Genomic DNA, 20,274 nt, shown 5'->3' on the forward strand with positions numbered 1-20,274 from the left:
TAGTTTTTGAACTATTTTAGGATAAAAAATAACCAGGTTTTTTTTTTTTTTTTGAAATTCATTAAAATAACATTTTATAAAATAAATGGATTGGTTTTATTACCGGTTTGGCCAAAAACTGGTTCGGTTCAGTTTTTGGCGTGGTGAATGAGAACCAGTCTCAAACCTACGGTTTGTATACCAAACAGGCTTTTACGGAATCGGTTCCAAACTGGTTTCGGTTTAGGTCAGTTTCTCCAAACTGGTTTCGGTTTAAGTCGGTTCGGTTAACCGGTTTCTTGTTCATCTCGGTCCATTTAACCACAATGGTCACAACTCACAAACGTCATATTTAGCCATTTCTTCATCAGCTTCAGGTCTAAACGACTTTCGGTTTAAACTCAACTGTTTACCATTACTTTAGGCTTCTTGGTTTCCTTTGTATAAATCGGATTTCAACATGCCCATAGATTATTTTGTACGTGTAGAATTGCTTAGACACTTTTTTTAAACATCTCCAACTTATATATTAAATGTTAATGACAATAGAATGTAATAAGCTTCAACATAATCAATGACATGCTCTTGAAAAGCATCATTATCATTTGAAGAAGTTGCGAGATGATTTTGAAGTTTACATAGATTGCATCTCAGTGTCCATGGCTTCAAGTTATTTTTTAGACTCGGAACATGAAACAACAATTAGCGGGTTCAACTTGATCCACTATATTGATGTCGAGATCTTGTATGAGATATGTCCCTCGGGCTCGTAACAATTTCTACTACTTTTTCGGACACTTAATGACGTAAGCTGCAGCCATATTTGATGCAACCACATTACAGTTTCATAAAACTGCAAGCGGAAGAAAGTCACGGACAAACTTTCATCGGTTGGTTCGTATTCCGAGGCAGTGGAAATAATCATCCCTACAACCAACAAAAACCCTGCCACCAATCATCACCGGGGAAGAGAATACACCGCCTTCCATAACCACCCTACCAAACTCTTCCACCACGTATCTCTCTTCAACGCGTAACTCGACTCTCAACACAACTATACTTCCAGAACTGCTGCAGACACATATCAACCTGTCTGAATGATCCTGCAAGTGTTCGTCTATATAAGCAGATGAACTAATCGGATCCCCCAAATCATGTTTCCACAGTAGACTTCCCGTATCCTGCAGCGATTGAAAACGTAAACGTGTCGTCAAATCGTCAATGCAAGGATGAAGTTTTGAAATGTGATCAACACAAGTTCTTACCGAATTAAATGAATAGACTCCTCCATCTCGGGAACATACAATCACCTGTCGAGACAAAATAATATAAATCTTCTCGGTTGATCTTATATTGTATTTATGTTAACGAGAACAGAGGTGAATGTTAACCTGGTTATATAAAACACGAGATAAGCATGGTCCTGCGAAGATTGGGCCTCCAGTTATTCCCTGAAATTTTTTACCGTAAAAATTAATCGTAAGAGACAATTATGTGTATGAAATATATAGTTTACTATACGGAATATATAGATATATAGTTTACCGATGGAGAAAGATCTTAGATACTAGTTTTTCAAATCTCACATATATATCTACTAGTAATACAAAGAAGCAAATTCATATATACCCCTCTAAACTTGCATATATATACCCGACCGAAAATATAATATAAAAAATACTTCAATTTTCAACTTCACCCATTTCATTACATACAAATCATAATATGAACATTATACCCTTCTCTTTCTTCTCATATCCTAATGGAAATTTAAGGGGAAGGCAGGCATAAATGACATAAATTTAAAAAAAAAAAGGACGTTACGCATTTTTCTTGGGTAAAAATGATATTTTTGTTATAGAACTGTTCTCATAAAAATTAGCCGATATGGAGATTCAAAAGTGGAAGAAACTTGCCCTCCAAAGGACGGATCCATATACATCAACAGCTACAACATGTCCATTCACCAAGCAACAAATGACTGCATATGTAATAACATCAGTCTCAAGAACATGAATATAGAAACAACTAGGGGTGCTAAACAGGGGCGGATCTACGTATACCGTTACGGGTTCACGCGAACCCACTAAGTTTCGAAATTTAAATAGAAATTATATAAAAAATTTGAAGTGAACCCATAAATATTTTAAGAGGTGAACCCATAGACAAAATGAATGGCTGTTGCAGTGGAAAAATCATTCATTTCTAGACATGTTGTTGCACTTTCGGCTTACGTTTTTGGAAAGCTTTCTCTCTTTTTCTATTCCAATATTTGAAGTTTTCATATTTTACAAGATGAGAAATCAATTGTAATATGGTCATGGTCCACCAAATAACTAAAACAGAAACATGATAGCATAAAACATGGCATCAGAATTCGAATAACAATATCAATCTGAGCATACATAAACTCTAGAAATACATCATTTCTCATTGGATAATAAAAGAAATAATTGATGAGCATGCGATACCCAGAGTCTCCACTAGTAATTTATGTAGGCTTGTGAAAAGATTTTTTTTTTTATTTCTAACAAACAATTACATGTTATTTTAGTAAAGTAACATTTAACAATTTTTTTTTTTTTGGATAAAATAACAATTAACAAACTTTTGGGGGAATTTCTAAAGTTGGGATGCATTAAGGAAACTGAAAATCATGAACGAATAACTTTATTTATTGTGGTTTTCTCGTCTAAAAGTTATTATTTGAGGTATGCATTTCCATAAAATCTTTTAGACTTCATTAGAATATGGTAGCAACTATTAGTTACCCCTATATTTGTGGATTTGCAAACTAATTACATTTTAACAGCATTTATCATAATTAATAGAACAAAGCTGCAGATACCGTTTCCGTTATGATTAATGGAGAGAGAACCAAATACGGGTGCTCCCAGGTCTTGCACCCATAAAACACTGAACGGCACAGCCTGCATGATCAAGATAAATAAACTGTTAAAAGTATCATAAACATTTGAGTGGATAATCAAAAATAAATGTGGTTTATACTTTCAAAGACAATGCTGTCATGCAACCATTGGTTGATGCAAAATAAAGCCTTTCATCATCCTACATAATCAACAAAGAAACAACGGTTTATGTACACAATCAAGCGATTAAAAATGTGAGAAGGTGGAATAAGAACGTTTTCAAAAATATAAACTCACCTCATTGATTGCAGGTGACCCGTATATACTCCCACCGCAATCTAGCTTATAGGCACAGCTGTAACTTTGATAATCAAGGGCGTACAGACTATGGTCATAAGATCCACACCTGTTTATCGTATTGTACAAGTGTCAACATTATTAACCGAACTAAAAAATATATGTGTGTGCAGAAAGTCAACATTAGTCAACATTACCAGACTAGATGCCTTTGCCTATCTACCACTGGCTGCGACTTTACCTCACCGCCGGTCTGAAAAGTCCACCCAATGCTTCCATTCAAAGAATTTAGAAAATATATTTTCCCCTTGTAACATCCAACTACAACCTAAAAAATAAGCGATAGCCAAAATAAATATTCATATTAAATGAATATATATATACAAGCACATAGCGTGTTCAACGCAAAATCAATTTTAGGTAGAGAACCGTATAAAGATTCGTATATTGTGCAAGCTGGGAGAAAAAGAGAGATGGGTATGCAGTTAAGCGTCTTATGTATCACAGATAAAGCAATAAGGACAAGTGTTTATGCAGTTATCAAAGTTCTCTAGTTAATACACACACATGTGTGTGTATCTGTATATATATGTATGTGTCTATAATCTATATATATAGGATTAGGATTCAAGAGTGAACACTAGTGTATTTGCGAACTGAGCGAACTAATCCTGGCCATACACGTGTGTAAATTAATGGCCAGGATTTGATGATGAAATACACTAGTGTATTTTACGATTTGATGATGAAATCCTAGCCATACACGTGTGTAAATCAATGGTCAGGATTTGTTCACTCAGTTCGCAAATACACTAGTGTTCACTTTAGAACCCCACCCTATATAGGATCAGGTTCATGCGAGAACTCCTCCGAGTTGCGAGAACTTGAGAACTCCGATGGAGATCCTACTTCCCGTGCGAGGTTTTCAACCAAAATTTGCACAAACGTATATATGAACATCTAACTAAGACACCTGTCAGAAAAAAATTTAAAAAATTGTCGAATAGGCATTTATTCGACATGTAAGTTTTGAAAGTTTATGTGGTGTAAAATTCTCTCTATGTCATTCCATTGAAAACAAGAACCCTTTAAATAGGGATAGGTACATCTGAAAATAAGGAAACAGATAAACAATACAAATACAAATATACACCAAATCAAATAATAATAATCACAATATTTCAGCCGATATACTCGGATATACTCGGCTGAATATATTATCGCTAAGACACCCCCTCAGTTTGAGCCGGCGGAGGAGAGACGCTCAAGCTGGAACGAAATGACTGGAATAGCTGACGTGGAAGCCCCTTGGTAAAAATATCTGCATATTACAAAGAGGAAGGCACATGAAGAACGCGGATGTGACCTACACGAACTTTGTCCCGAACAAAATGTATGTCAATCTCAATATGTTTCGTCCTTTGATGTTGAACTGGATTATTAGAAAGATACACTGCTGAGACGTTGTCACAGTATACAATGGAGGCGTGTGTAAGAGGAGTGTGCAGCTGAAGAAGTAAATTGCGGATCCATGTGGCTTCAGCGACCGCATTTGCAACACCCCGGTATTCGGCTTCAGCGCTAGATCGAGAAACGGTGGGCTGCCGTTTAGAAGACCAGGAGATCAGATTATCACCGAGGAACACACAATATCCCGAAGTCGAGCGTCGAGAGTCTGGGCAACCACCCCAGTCAGCATCAGAATAGGCCACCAAGGAATGAGAAGCGGATTTAATGATACGTATACCATAATCAATTGTTCCTTGAATATAACGGATGATCCTCTTCACGAAAGCAAAGTGTGAATCACGAGGCTCATGCATAAACAAGCAGACTTGCTGAATGGCATAGGATATGTCGGGTCTCGTAATGGTGAGATATTGCAAAGCCCCGGCGAGGCTTCGATATAATGTAGGATCGGAGAATAATGGGCCATCAGTGCTGCTGAGTTTGGCCGAGAGATCTACGGGAGTCGTGCACGGTTTACATGCCGACATTGAAGCCCGAGCAATAATTTCCTTAGCATATTGAGACTGTGAGAGAAAATACCCCGGGACTGCTGTGAGACTTTAATGTCTAAGAAGTGATGCAATCGGCCCAAATCAGTCATGGCAAACTCCCTTGACAAAGTAGCAATAATGTCATGCAACATATTGTTATTAGACGCCATGAGGATTATGTCATCGACGTATAATAATAAATAAGCAGTGTTGGACGGATCCCGGTTATAAATAAATAGCGAGTTGTCGCAGGCACTGCTACGAAACCCATGAGAAGTAATATAGTTAGCAAAGCGGGTGTACCGGACCCTTGGTGCTTGCTTAAGCCCATAAAGAGACTTTTTGAGTCGACATACATAATTCGGTGCTCTTCGATTATAGAAACCGGGAGGTTGATGCATGAAAACAGTTTCATTTAGTTCCCCATGTAAGAATGCATTCTTGACGTCCAACTGGTGTATCGGCCATGACCGTGAGACTTCGAGTGATAGAACTATCCGAATGGTTGCCGGTTTGACAACCAGACTGAAGGTGACCTCGCAGTCAATGCCCACCGTTTGTGAATTTCCATTAACAACCAATCTGGCCTTCTAACATTCAAGAGATCCGTCCGCTTTAAACTTGTGACGGAACAGCCACATACATCTAATTACCGGCCGATCCGTAGGTCAAGGAACTAGTTCCCACGTTTCATTGTCCTGTAAAGCAGTAAATTCGGCTTGCATAGCATTCAACCAATTAGGATCGGATAGGGCCTTGGCATAAGTATTAGGGATGGGTGAGATGGTCGTGGCTGAGAAAGCCGATTGAGTAGTGGACCGAGATTTGGAACGTGTAGTCATGGGATGGGAGTTGGTTGGGGGGCGGGCTGGAGTACGGTGGGGCCGGATGAGGTAGAGTGGGTGGATTGGGCTGTTTGGTTTGGGCCGGCTATGGGTGGTGTGTGGTGAGAGGTCTGAGTTTGGGCCACGGGTGGTTTTGGGCGACGGCTATAAGTGATGGGGTAAGGTGCCGTAACGGGTGGCTGGGTTTGGGCCGTAATAGGTGGTTGGGTTTGGGCCGCAATGAAAGGCTTGGGGACAGGCTGGTGAAAGGTGAAGCCTGGAGGCACCGTGTCGTCCAGAAATTTATAGGCGGTTGGGTTTTGAGGAATGGTATACGGAAAAACATGCTCTTCAAAGGTCACGTGGCGAGAGATGTGTACTCGCCCCGTCGTTGGGTCAAAACATCGATACCCACGAAAGTCGGGTGGATACCCGAGAAAAATGCACCGAATAGAGCAGGCATGTAATTTGTGTTAGGGTAACACGCACACCCGAACACCCGTAGATGTTCGTATTCGGGATGCCGTAGGTAGAGGGCAAAGGTGGGAGTATAAAAATTGAGGCGTTTGGTGGGTAAAATGTTGTGCAAGTAGACGGCCGTATGTAACGCTTCCACCCAAAAAGATAGAGGAAGATTGGCGTGTATAAGCAGAACACGGATGATGTCGTTTAGGCAACGAATCATCCGTTCTGCCCGGCCGTTTTGGCTGGAGGTTTGGGGACAAGCAAACCGAAACAGTAGTCCGTGTTGGTCTGCGAAGGCTTTAAAAGCTGAATTGTCAAATTCACCCCCTAGATCGCATTGAAAAGTTTTAATTTTTCGGTGAAATTGAGTTTCAATTAAATTGTGAAATTTGGCAAAGGTAGGGAATGTGTCAGACTTATACTTAAGAGGATACACCCACACGAAGTGTGAAAAATTATCAATTAGAACCATATAATATTTGTATCCTGTTTTACTCGTGATGGGAGATGTCCATAAGTCGCAATGGATTATATCAAAAGGTGCAAACGTAAAAGTGTTAGAAGAATGAAAAGGCAATCGTTTACTATTTGAAAGTTGACAAGAATTGCAAACATGTGAGTTTTTACTCTTATTACATGAAAAATTCAAATTACGACTTAAAAGTTCTAAAACTTGAGCCCCCGGGTGACCTAAACGATCATGCCATGGAAGACTGGTAGAAGCAAGAAAAGTAGCTTGAGGTAGTTGTGGCTGAGTGAAAGGGTAGAGGTCTCCGGTGCTGTTGTGACGGGACAGAAGCTTCCTAGTTTTGAGATCCTTCAATGAAAAAATAAAAGGGTCAAATTCAACAGAAACTTGATTATCACGAGTAAAATGTCAGACAAAAATAAGGCTTTTAATAACTTGTGGGCTGTAAAGGACATTGGGTAGGACATAGGTTCGGTTGGGTAGGTTATGGAAGCCCGTTCCCGATCCATGTATTGGTAAAAAATGGCCATTGCCAACCAATAATTTACTACAAACAGGAGTAGAATGTGGGATAAGAACTTTACTTTGCTCATTAGTAACATGAGCTTTTGCCCCTGTATCCATGAGGTCCGAAGCCCAAGAAGAAGAGGGCTGATTCATCTGCATATTGTTGAACGCGGCGCTGAGATCCGCCGGACTCAAAGCATTGTAGACACCTTGGGGTGAAGGACTGAAGCCGCTAAACTGCTGCTGCTGAGGAAAACCTGAAAAATGGGCCTGAGACTGGGCTTGCGGCTACTGAACTGGGCTGTTGTTGGGCCGCCACTGCTGCTGGGTCGGATATGGGCATGGTGGAGGTGTCCGCTAGGCCCAGTTAGGAAACCCGGGTTGCTGAGACTGGCCAGATTGTTGTTGTTGTTGTCCGGACCAAGAGGAATAGGGCTGGTGGTTGCTGCTGCCGCGTCCCCTGCCACCGCGGCGATTCCATGACCCATGGCCCCGTCCCCGGCCACGAGAGAAGAAGGCGGTGTTGTCAGATGGCTGAACCGGATGATGGTTTTGAGGGGTTGTTTGCGCAGAGGTGGCGGCTAAAACGGTAGAGGGAGCTCCTTTTTGTGCTTCCAGACGCAGGACTTCATCGTTCAGCATACTAACGGCTTGATCCCAATCAACGCCTTGCTGATTAATAAGGGCAGCAGTGGTGTTATACTCGGCTGGTAAACCCCTTACCAGTTGAAGGACAAGACGGGACTCAGTGATAGTGACATCGACATCGGCTAGTTGGTTTGCAAGGTCAGTCAGCCGCTGACAGTAGTCTTCAACGGAGGAACACGCCAACAAAGTCAGATTACAGAACTTGGTTTCCAAAGACGCAGCACGTGCCTTCTTGTTGCTGAGATAAATTTTCTCGAGTTTGGACCACACATCATGAGCTGTGACTGTGTTGCTGTCCATAACTCGTTTAAGAAGGTCATCGGAAATCGTGCTGAATATCCATTGAAGGACAAGCGCATCTAATTCCTTCCAGGCCTCATGATCAGCAGATGTTGATGGTGGGGGAGCAGTACCATCGATGTGATTCATCACCTTGTAGGCGACGGCATGTAATTTAAACAGCCGTATCCATTGAGAATACGTGACATTGGTACCGTCTAGGGTTCGGATCTTACTCTGTATATTTGTAACAGAGTATCCATTGAGAATACGTGACATTGGTACCGTCTAGGGTTCGGATCTTACTCTGTATATTTGTAACAGAGTATCCATTGAGAATACGTGACATTGGTACCGTCTAGGGTTGAAAAAATTTAAAAAAAAACATTTTTTGAAAAGGTTCTCGCAACTCGGGGGAGTTCTCATTTTCCCTATATATGTATATGTGTGTGTGTGTGTGCGCGCGTATAATGCTTGCTGAATAAAAGTCAAACCATAGAAAAGTCTCCCAGTATTGCAGCTGAGCACTCTACTCTTCCTTCTAATTGTACCTCCCACTGGACAAAACCACTGCAATTAATATCATTAACATTAATTCGTATGATCTAAAACTATTAAATAACATAACACATTTAAAAGTTGAGAGTATAGATACTCGCCTCAAGGCTTCGACACAAATAAACTTGTGCGAATGAGCTCCAATGTACACAAACATCTCATTTTCTCTCACTACAACAAGCGGTGATGCATCAACACAAGACTCCAGATGAACTTTCCACACTTTCCTTATAGAGCCTCTTGGTTCACCAAACCATGTTTCTTGAAATAATTCACCGATGCTATAATTATAATTCTCCACGCACATTACTTTGTTGCAACGACTAATTGCAAACGATGTAACGTTAGTTACGTTATCGATATTCAGATCACCGTCTAGTTTCAAAACCTTGTGAGGATGATTCTCAGCATCCAGTTCGGTAAGTTTGTTAGATAACCTACCATGTGGCTTATTTGTTTTCAGATCAGTACGTTTAGAAAGTTGTGGGCTCCGTTCAAACACTTCCGTATCGAATATAGGTGGGACCCTTGTTTTAGGATCAAGGAGAGCTGTTGCTAGCTTTGAAGGAGTGGGAAAAGTGTATAATAATTTCATGTTGATTCCTAATTTATGACAAGTGTGAGCTGCTGAAATTGAATTACCGCCCATTGTGAAAAAATCATCGTTGTTGTTGACATTTTCAACCACCAAAGCATCACAAAACGCCTGCATATGTACCGTAGACCATACATGTTAATTGTTCAGTAAGAGATTAAATGTGTACTGAAATGAAATTCAATATTACTAGTACAAATCTATGACAGAAATAGACAGCCATCATAGAGCCTGAGATATCATTACACACGGATGGTCCCTGTGGTTTACCAAAGTTTACATTTAGTCCCTAGCTTTCCAAAAGTACAGGGATGGTCCCTGTGGTTTGCACTTTGTAACACATTAAGTCCCCATCCAACACATCTAAAGGTTTTAGCTGGTCCAAGTTAGGGACTAAATGCGTGCGTTACATCTAAAGGTTTTAGGTGGTCCAAGTTAGGGACTAAATGCGTGCGTTACAAAGTGCAAACCACAGGGACCATCCATGTACTTTTGGATAAAGTTGGGGACTAGATACGTTACAAATTGCAACACACGGGGACCATCACTTTTGAAAAGCTAGGGACTAAATTCAAAATTTTGGTAAACCATAGGGACCATTCGTGTACTTTATTCTATATATAATTAACAGAAATGGGTATTTTTTATTTTACTTATTGAAGAATGTTGTCGAAAGGATAAGAGTAAAACCTCTTTTATTGTTTGCAGTATATTGCCGCAACAAATCTGCTCACTTTCAGTTTCGATATCTGCCACGGAACACTTTAAACTGGCCAATAATTTATAATCTACCTTCCTAGATGAAGACATCGGTAACGAATCAACATAAAAGAGCTGCTTTGGGATCATCACCAACGGAAGCTTATCAACCAACCAACCTCGAAAAAACGAACTCCAATTTTTAACAGAATCATAACCCGATTTTCTAACTATATATGCTTCAATATACGCAATTTCTCCTTCACCGTGTTTAAAAATTACTGCAGCATCATCCACATGTTCATGTGTTCTTATTGTATTTTCAATCTCCTCCAACGCAATTCGGTTACCGTTTACTTTCACGGTACGATCGTTTCTACCGATAAAAACTAAGTCACCACCTGGAAGTTGTTTAGCAAAGTCACCTGTTTTAAAGTAAAGATGACTTTCGTTCTCGTTACTAGAATAGCAAAAAGAAGACTCCGGAAGCTTCTTTACAGTGTTGAGAGGCGTAGCGTCATGGTTAAAGTATCCTGTTGCAAGACAATGTCCGGAAACGTATATTTCTCCGTAATTAGGTGCGTTTTCTCCAACGAGCGTTACCTCACAGTTGGGAATAGGTATTCCGATTGGAACAGTAGTGAGTGACTCGGTTTCAGTTATTAATGACAGTCCTTTGCAGTCGAAATATGTGCAATCACCTGAAACCTTACATTGAATTTTAAATGAATTAGAAGTTTAGAACTGGCAAGTAAATACACAGAGTAAAGTACACGGATGGTCCCTCTGGTTTACCAAAATTTTGAATTTGGTCCCTGGCTTTCCAAAAGTACATAGATAGACCATCTGGTTTGCACTTTGTAACGCATTTAGTTCCCAGCTTTTTCCAAAAGTACATGGATGGTCCCTGTGGTTTGCAATTTGTAACGCAATTAGTCCCTAACTTGGACATGCTAAAACCTTTAGATTTGTTGGTTGGGGACTAAGTGCGTCACAAAGTGCATACCACAGGGACTATCTGTGTACTTTTGTAAGTTAGGGACCAAATCCAAAGTTTTGGTAAACCACAGGGACCATATATGTACCTTACTCATCCACAAATTCAGAGATGCTAGAGCGGGGCTTCGTTAATTAGGTTTACCCACAAAATGTTTTTGACAATGTTTCTACGAAAATCAAATAAAACATGCGTAAATTATGATTACAAAACAAAAAAGATAAGTTAATGACAATAATAATCTTATCTTATTTTATTAATAAACAGAGGGTATGCGTTATTGCATTATATATATGACTTTAGGCAACTTTCAATTGTTCATCTCATTTAACTTGTTCAACGTTAAAGTTAAAACAAAACCCAAATTGAGAGAGTTAAAGTAAACGGGTCGCAAGTGACACATCTATATATAATGTGATTTATGCAGAATCTTTTACTCACCTCTGTACTACCATAGAGATTCAAGATATCAGTATCAGGCAATAGTTTTACAAGAGAATTCCATAAGGATAAATGCAGGATTTCTCCGCTTAGTATTAACAATTTTAAAGAACTCTGAATCATCGTAATAGGTGAACTTTGAAGAGTTGGAAGAAGTATCCTCATTAGCGACGGTACAGCAACGAGCCTATTGATAGAGTAGTCCTGCCAATAATTTCTAAATATTAAATTTATTAAAATAAAATCTTCAAGCACTAAACATGGTAACGAATAGAGCTGCAGTATCACTACACTTTATTATTTCTACTTGGCTGAAAACAGTTATATTAGTGTTAATGTACCTGTAAATACTCGGTGATGGAAAGTATATTTTCTTTTAGTGCGTTAAAAGAAGGAATAACCAAGGTACAGCTTGTAAGTATCGCTCCAAGGATTTCTTGCAGATGATCAATAAAGCCGATAGATGTTTTGAACAGCAAAGTTTCCTCACCATGTAAAGGATAAATGTCTTGCATCCATAAAAAACGGTTCAGAAGACCTAAAAATATATAAAAAAATTAGTCCATCTGTACTAGAAGTTTCATGCTTAAAAATTTAAAGTTAGAGTAAGGTATATGGATTGTCCCTGTGGTTTCAAAAGTACAAGGATGGTCCCTGTGTTATGCAATTTGTAACGCATTTATTCCCCAGCTTTTTCCAAAAAAACATGGACGGTCATGTGGTTTACACTTTGTAACACATTCAGTCCCTAATTTGAACCTGCTGAAAAATATTCAGATTTGTTGGTTGGGGACTAAATGCGTTACAAAGTGCAAATCATAGGGACCATCCATGTACTTTTGGAAAGCTAGGGACCAAATCCAAAATTTTGGAAAACCTGCAGAGACCATTCGTGTACTTTATTGCTTACCTTGTTCAGTACCACAAACACCTTTAGGTTTTCCAGTTGATCCAGATGTGTACATTAAGTAACAAAACGATCTCGACCGCTTATTTTCACATGGCCAACGCAACGAAGGGTGTGCAAAGTGCTTGTTAAGGATGGTTTCCATGGAAATCACTAAAACGGAACAACCACCGCTATCAACAAGCCAATGATTTTTGTTGATCTGGTGACTACTGTTTCCGTCAGACAAAATAGAATCACAAAGAATAAGACTGACGGATGAAGATGAAACAACGGATAATACTCTTTCTTTGGGCCATGAAGGGTCTAGTGGCATGAAAGCCTCCCCACATCGCATAACGGAGAGAACAGATATTATATATTCTACAGAAGGAACCATGTATATCCCCACAATTCTTGGAGTGTTTGCTGACTGATCGATAGAGAGAGGTCCTGAAAAAAATGTAAGTTTGACAATTATTGATAACCATTGCCGTTTGCACAGATTTTGCACGTTCTTACTCGTGAGGCTATGAAAAGTAGCTTGGAGAAATAAAAAAGTAACTTATAGTTGAAGGAAAAGTGGGAATAGATTCAGATAAAATTTGAACATTAGCAAACTAACCACTTGTAACATTTTCTTTGTACTCATAGATTGAACAAAACTATCAAACTCTATAGATAACTACGTACCTATCTCATAACAAAGGAGTTTTACAGAGAAAAGACATTGTTCCACAATTCGATGATCGTTTCATTCTAACTAAGAGACTAATCATAGTTGTTAAAAGCAATCGCTTCTTGCGCCTAGGCCTACTTTCCAGGCGAGGCGAGGCAATTGCGCTTTAATTCTCCAGGTGATGGTCCAGGCGCAGATTCCAGAGAGATTCCTAGATTCTAGAGAGTTTCTGGCCAACTTCTCTAAATTCCGGTCAGATTATTTCAAGCTAGATTTCTACTTTTATCTAACAAAACTCTACATTTCTATACTAATCTATACTATATAATAAAAGAAACCATGTTAGGGACACATGGCGCTCTATGAGGCGGTCTGAATTGTTTTTCTAAATATTTATTATTATTGAAAGTCAATTATCGATAATATTAAATTTAAAATTTGTAGAAGAGATTTTAATGATAAAGACAAAGATAACTGATAATAATATATTAATTATTAACATCTAAAAAATATATTAGCGTTTTAAATATTTATAAAGATAAAGATTTTATTTAATTGGTAGTTTTAATTGTTTTTATATTTTGATGATAAGGACAAGGATAACTGATAATCACATATTAACATAAAAATATTTATTTTAATCAACTGTTTCGTTAAAAGGATTTATTCAATACATGTAGAACATATATTTTTTATACATGTGGTATATTTAGAATCCTACTTCTAATAAAGGATCCCATTATCCCGTTTTACACTCCAATGAAATAATAATATTAAATCATAATATCCAACTTATCTCTTGTATATTTAATATTTTTTACTAAAATATTTCTTTTCTTTTTTTTTTTCTGCTGATTATCCAATATCAGGTAATACGTAAGTTTCTAACCTAATAATAAATAAAAAAACAATCACTAAATGTGTTAACGGATTACATTATTCGTGTAAGACATGTGTTTATTCAAATCGTGTAAGACAGATATTTATTCAACCCATGTAATACACGGGGTTCTAACCTAGTACACTAATATTTTAGAACTGTTGGTAGTAAATAGATGATATTAAATGTTATACAATAGTTTTAGTTTATTTTATTTGAAGAATAGTATTAACTTTCTAATACATAAAATAATTTTTTTTTCTCCAGCCCACGCTTTTTATGCGTCTTGCGCCTTTAATAACTATGATACTAATACTGTTGATCAACTAACTCATGAGTTACAATAGAGACCTCAAACTATTCCAATGTACTAAGAATCATTGTTATTATTTCACAACACTATCTTCAAACTTAATTTCTACATAATCATGTCAAACTGACAATCTCACTTGTTTAAAAGGAACACAAAAAATAATCATGATTCTTTCACTTGGAGCTAGCCTATTTCATTAAATAAACGTTCAATTCGTTTACAGTAAGTAGGCAAAATGAAAGAGTTGTGGTGACCTGACGAAGAAGTGATAAGAGAAGGATCAAGGCCACCGTGAAGGATGAAGCGTAGACGACGACTGAGGGAATCAACGGCTTCCAGAATCTCTGAATATGTGAAGCTTGTGTCATGATGATGATGATCGGCGGATATGGAAGCACGAATCACTGCGATTTTGTTAGGGTTTTTGGAAGCAGATTTGGAGAATATGTGTGAAATACAGCAGCAACATTGATTCTTCTCCATTTCTGTATGAGACTGGAAAAATAAAATTGGGGATTTTGATGTGTGTGTAACTTTTCTTTTATAATTTTTAGGGTAAATTACTTTTTGAGTCCCTGTGTTTTATGGGTTTTAACTAGTTGAGTCCAAAAGCAAAAAGTTTAACGACCAGAGTCCCCATAAGCATTTTCTTTAACCATTTGAGTCCAAATTTCTAACTCAGTTAGAACTTTGTTGTTAAATTTTGTTTATGACCAAATTACCCTTTTAATTAAAAAAACTATTTTGTTATTATATATATATATATATATATATATATATATATATATATATATATATTCTCTAGATCAATATCCAGGTCATAAATCATGACCAAATTCTCTAGAACTTTCTCTCTCTCTACCCAAACCATCTCCATCTCACCACCACACCTCCACCATCAACACCACACCTCCACCATCAACACCACCGTCGCCACACCATCAACACCACCGTCGCCAGTTGCCGCTGCACCGTCACCACCACCACTACATCGTCACCACCACAACAACCACCACTGCTGCACCTCCACAACACCCACCACCGCTGCACCTCCACCGTCACCACCACCACAACACCCACTTTCTCTCTTTAAACCACCTCCAGTAGTGTGAACTATTTCATGAAGCGGAAGAAACGAAACCCAAGAAATCGACCCAAAAGCACGAGAATTTAATCTCTTTTTCCCAATTCACATTGACCACAAATTACCCAATTTCAAAATCAGAAATGCAGAGGGTTGTTAAGGATCAACACAGTTTGAAAGCTGTGATGATTCATGCGTGTGCTCAGTCTGGAGATGTTGCCGGTGTGCAGAAGCGGGTTCATGAGAATCCGGCACTTGTTAATGATCGGAACCCTGTTGTAAGAAGAAGCTTCTTCTTATTTATGGTGATGTACCCGCCCGACATCAACGGAGGCTTTTTCACCTCCGCCGAGAATAATGCCGGCGGCACCACCACCGCCATGTCGATGCAATCGGCAACACAAACCTATCATTTTGTTAATAATTTTTTTCCTTTTGTTAATAATTTTTTTCCTTTTGTTAATTCACAAACCTATCAATCACTATTTCTTCATTTGTTAATAATTTTTTTCCTTCTGTCTGGGGATTAAAAAGAGGAGGATTTGGGGATTAAAAAGAGGAGGAGGAGATTACCAATTTATCAGTTGAAGATGTACTCTGATATTATTTATTCTGTTGTGAGATTTGCTATGCCAAGAAGACTCTGCAGATCATATAAGATCTTATTGGGGGGGGGGGATGGAGGTAGTTTAGAGAGAGAAAGGAAGAGATGAGAGAGAGAGAGAGATGTAGATTTAGAGAGAGAGAGTTAAGGGAGATGACAAATCTGTGATGTGTGTGGGTAATAAATTAATTTTTATTTTTGTTTTTTTTAATTATAGGGGTACTTTGGTCTTTTAACAAAATTTAACAAAAAAATTCTAACTGTGTTAGAAATTTGGACTCAAATGGTTAAAGAAAATGCTTATGGGGACTCAGGTCGTTAAACTTTTTGCTTTTGGACTCAACTGGTTAAAACACATAAAACACAGGGACTCAAAAAGTAATTTACCCTAATTTTTAACTAGTTATAAAAACCGGCGGCGAACTTCTTCTTTTATTTAGTCTGTGTTTATATATCTTTGAAATCACTACGAGCGCGTTGCACATGGAATCGCTGACAAGAATAAAAAGAAAATGTAGAAAAAAACACTAAAAAATAACCGAAAGAAAATCAACTAAAAAGGTTGTATGGTAATGATGTTGTTCGGTAGAAGCCCGTAGTCAGAGATGTGCAAATAGTAATGGGTACCGGTACCGAATTTCCTGAACCGAAAGATCTTAAGTACCAATTCGGTACTGACGTTTGGCGTTCCTGGTACCAGTTCGCTATCAGTTTTTACCTTCATATACCGATATCGTAACTGGTATTTTCGGTACCAATACTGATTCGGTATCAGTTGGCACCGAGCTCATCCCTACCCCTGAAACTAAAAAAAAGTTGTACGATACCGTTGGTGTTCGTACAGTACCCGTGATCAGGGATGAGCAAATGGTACTGGGTAGCAGTACCAAATTTCTCGAACTAAAAGATTATCAAACTCAATCCGGTACCGACTTTTGGCGTTTTATGTACCAGGCTGGTGCTGCTTTTTACCTTCATGTACCGATGACAAACCGTTATTTTCGATACAAGTATCGGTTAACACCAAGCTTATCAGACTTAAAAAGTATAGGAGATAACAACTATTATAATATTAAGATAATAAAACTATAAAAAAAAAACTGTATTTTATTATATTATAGTGTACTGTTCATTTCATTCTCTTATTAATATATAGGAGAATATATAGGAGAATTTATATTTTTGTAAATTGGATTTATAAACTGAAATAATTTGAGGTTTTCTTTTAACCAGAAACAAAAGCCTTAGGTTAAGCTAACGGTAAAAGGTCACCAATGCCCATAAGCACATACGCACATACAGCGTTGGTGACCCAGCTCGCCACCATTACAGAGGAAACCCACCACCCACTGATCGCATGAAGGTCGTGAAACCTCTAGCTCAACCCAGAGCATTTTTGCTCCACCTCTTGACAACACAACTGTTACCACCCCAAAAAGATCTCAAGTGATTATGTGGGGACAGGATTCAAACGTGTAGTCTTTAGATATATCTTCTCGTTAGTCTCCTAGTTAGTTATATTTCAGTTACAGATCATTTTTGGTTTAATATAACTAGGTTTATCACCGTCGTCGAGTTGCGGTGAACTTCGTTTGTTATTTAGTCTGTGTTTACATGTGTTTTGAAATCACTACGAGCACGTTGCGCACAGAACCGTTGACAAGAATAAAAAAGATAATATAGAAAAACACTAAAAGATAACCAAAAGAAAGTCAACCAAAAAAAGTTGTATGGTAATGATATTCGTATGAAACCCATGGTTAGAGATGAGCAAATGGTACTGGGTACCGGTACCAAATTACCCGAACCGAAAGATCTTATGTACCAATTTGGTATCGGTTTGCACCGAGCTCATCCCTACCCCTGAAACTAAAAAAAGAAATCATTAAAAGTTGAAGAAAATCAACAGAAAAAGTTGTACGATATCGTTGTTGTCTGTACGGTACCCGTGATCAGTGATGAGCAAATGGTACCGGGTAGCAGTACCGAATTCCCGAACTAAAAGATTTTCAAAATCAATTCAGTACCGACTTTTGACGTTTTCTGTACCAGTCTGGTGCCGGTTTTTACCTTCATGTACGTACCGGTATTTTCAATACTGGTACCGGTTGACACCAAGCTTATCTAACTTAAAAAGTAAAGAAAATAATTATTATTATAATATTTAAAACATTATCCATTATCTTCTATTAATATATATATATATAATTATTTATAAATAAAGAAGTTATCATATTGTTGTAATAATATAATACTAGTATTTTTCCCGCCACACGCTGCGGCGGCACGCGGCGGGTGGAAAGATGTAGTAAGGCAATACACGATTCGTAAAACGTAATGTGTAATAGACAATTAAAAAAAGTGTAAAACATAATGCATAAAACTCAATTACAAAAAAGAGTAAAACACAAAGGTAGACATGAAGTGTAAAACACAATGACTAAGACATTTCGTGAAACACAATGCATTGGTATTTGCGAAGTAAGAATAGTAGTCTAGGGGTTAAAATGGAGTAATATTGCAAGGGATAAAAACGAAAAGTCTAAAATTTAAGGGAAAATAAAAGTAGAAGGGTAAAAATGGAAAGTATAAAAGTAGAGGGGTGGTGGCGGAAAAGGCAAAGTCTAAAAGTAGAGGGGTGGTGGCGGAAAATGTGTAAAAGATGAGGGGGTGGTAGTATAAATGAAAAAGTAAAGGGTTGGTGGCGTAAATACGTAAAAGTTGAGGGGTGGTGGAAAAGCAAAGTAGAGGGGTGATAATAGCAAAGTTTGAAAGGCGAGGGCTAGATTAAAGGGGACGATTTTAGCGAAGTATAAAAGTGGGAGTGCCGGTGCGTAAAAGCCATCGACTTTGTGCTTTAAGATAGTTAATAATATATGTATACACATACATTAGTCAGAAGACAGACTCGTAATTTCAACATAGCCAACACACAAAAACAAAGGAAGGAACTGCGAGTGGCAATGAAAAGTCATGATGTTGAGAGTTTTAGTGAATAAAGATGTAAATTTAGGAGTAGGTTTAGTGGGTGTGAGTTAGGCATTTTAAAAAGAATGAAACGTTATTATTTCTTGATATAGAAAAAATGATGTGCGTGAAGTGTATTATAATTTGGATGTATATTTTAAGCCCTTTTTTACACTTTTTAGCCAAGTTTTAAATTTATAAAACACGATATTTACTAACACTAAACACACATATGGGCAAGTGCACCCATCGTGGACGTAGTATAGTGTTGGTAAGATACCGAGGTCGTCCAAGGACACAAGAGCTTTTAGTACCGGTTTATCCTCAACGTCTAATCAAATCAAAATGTTAGAAAAAGATTTTAAACTAAGAAAATAAAACTAACTAAATGCTGAAAAATAAAATAAAAATAAAAACAGATAGACAAGATGAATCACTTGGATCCGACTCGTGTATTAGTATAACCTTTGATTATTTTCGCATGTTTGCACTTGTTTAAGAGATTATCTTAGTTATTGTAGTAGCCCCTCTTTTGAAGGCGACGTTACCCTCAACCCAGTAGTTTGAGTCAGCAAGGATACAATCCTAAAGGGTCGGATTATTGAAAGATAATGAATTAAGTTATTAATGCAAATTATGGTAGGCCCCTCTTTTGGAGGTGACGTTACCCTCGACTAAGTAGTCTGAGTCAGCAGAGATACAGTCCTAAATAGCCGGGTTATAGTATTAATAGTAGTTTACTTATGAGGGGGTCAAAGAGTTGGACCCCCGCCATCCAATACCTTTGGGTATTGAATGAGGTCCTACTAAATTTGACCCAGGTCCCTTGCAGGACCTCTAAACGCTGAACAAGGGCAAGACCCTTACCAAACCGTTCCCTTAACCCCCGACCAGGTAGCCAACATACCTCCATATAGACCGTGGAGATATGAATGGTGAAAATCTTTTATTTTATATAGACAGTAAAATAATGCCAAGACGCCACGGACAAACGATAAGGAAAAGTCACCTTCAACATAAGAAACTAGTTATTAAAGTCATTAATACAAAACCAAATAAAAAGTGCAAAAGATTAAAAATAAAAAGTATTATACTAAACACTTGTCTTCACCAAGTGATGTAAGAGACTTAGGCAAACATGGCCTTGATTGTCAAGAACTCTTACGATCAATCTTGGATCCCGAGACGACTCACACACTCTATGATGGACAATGGATGATGGTGGTGGATGAT

At 38.0% G+C, this 20,274-nt stretch overlaps 1 protein-coding gene across 2 annotated transcripts; it reads right to left on the reverse strand.

Moving 5' to 3' along the window:
• Positions 1–481: 481 nt before the first annotated feature.
• LOC110876159 (putative acyl-activating enzyme 19) lies at positions 482–14,890 on the reverse strand. Of its 2 annotated transcripts, XM_022124337.2 has the most exons (15): positions 14,641–14,888; positions 12,539–12,967; positions 11,970–12,166; positions 11,629–11,832; positions 10,182–10,898; positions 8,998–9,602; positions 8,833–8,908; positions 3,344–3,474; positions 3,147–3,255; positions 2,989–3,048; positions 2,828–2,909; positions 1,896–1,960; positions 1,371–1,430; positions 1,245–1,289; positions 482–1,160 (listed from the first exon to the last, which is right to left on the reverse strand). In XM_022124337.2, the coding sequence occupies exons 1-15, from the start codon at positions 14,867–14,869 to the stop codon at positions 864–866; spliced, it is 3,306 nt and encodes a 1,101-aa protein (XP_021980029.1). In that variant the 5' UTR covers positions 14,870–14,888; the 3' UTR covers positions 482–863. The 2 variants fall into 2 exon arrangements, with proteins under 2 accessions (XP_021980029.1, XP_021980036.1); XM_022124344.2 differs by lacking the exon at positions 1,896–1,960 and having other exon boundaries at positions 887–1,160; positions 14,641–14,890.
• Between the last annotated feature and the right edge of the window lie 5,384 nt (positions 14,891–20,274).

The sequence above is a fragment of the Helianthus annuus genome, chromosome 1 (genome assembly GCF_002127325.2).
Source record: "Helianthus annuus cultivar XRQ/B chromosome 1, HanXRQr2.0-SUNRISE, whole genome shotgun sequence".
NCBI lineage: Eukaryota > Viridiplantae > Streptophyta > Magnoliopsida > Asterales > Asteraceae > Helianthus > Helianthus annuus.

Excerpts from the sequence above, each read along its gene's own strand:
- LOC110876159 (XM_022124337.2), bottom strand. The coding sequence starts at position 14,869 with ATGGAGAAGAATCAATGTTGCTGCTGTATTTCACACATATTCTCCAAA. Across the intron at positions 10,899-11,628 it reads ATCTCTATGGTAGTACAGAG|GTTTCAGGTGATTGCACATA; the intron begins GTGAGTAAAAGA and ends ATTCAATGTAAG. Across the intron at positions 1,290-1,370 it reads CTCGTGTTTTATATAACCAG|GTGATTGTATGTTCCCGAGA; the intron begins GTTAACATTCAC and ends TTGTCTCGACAG.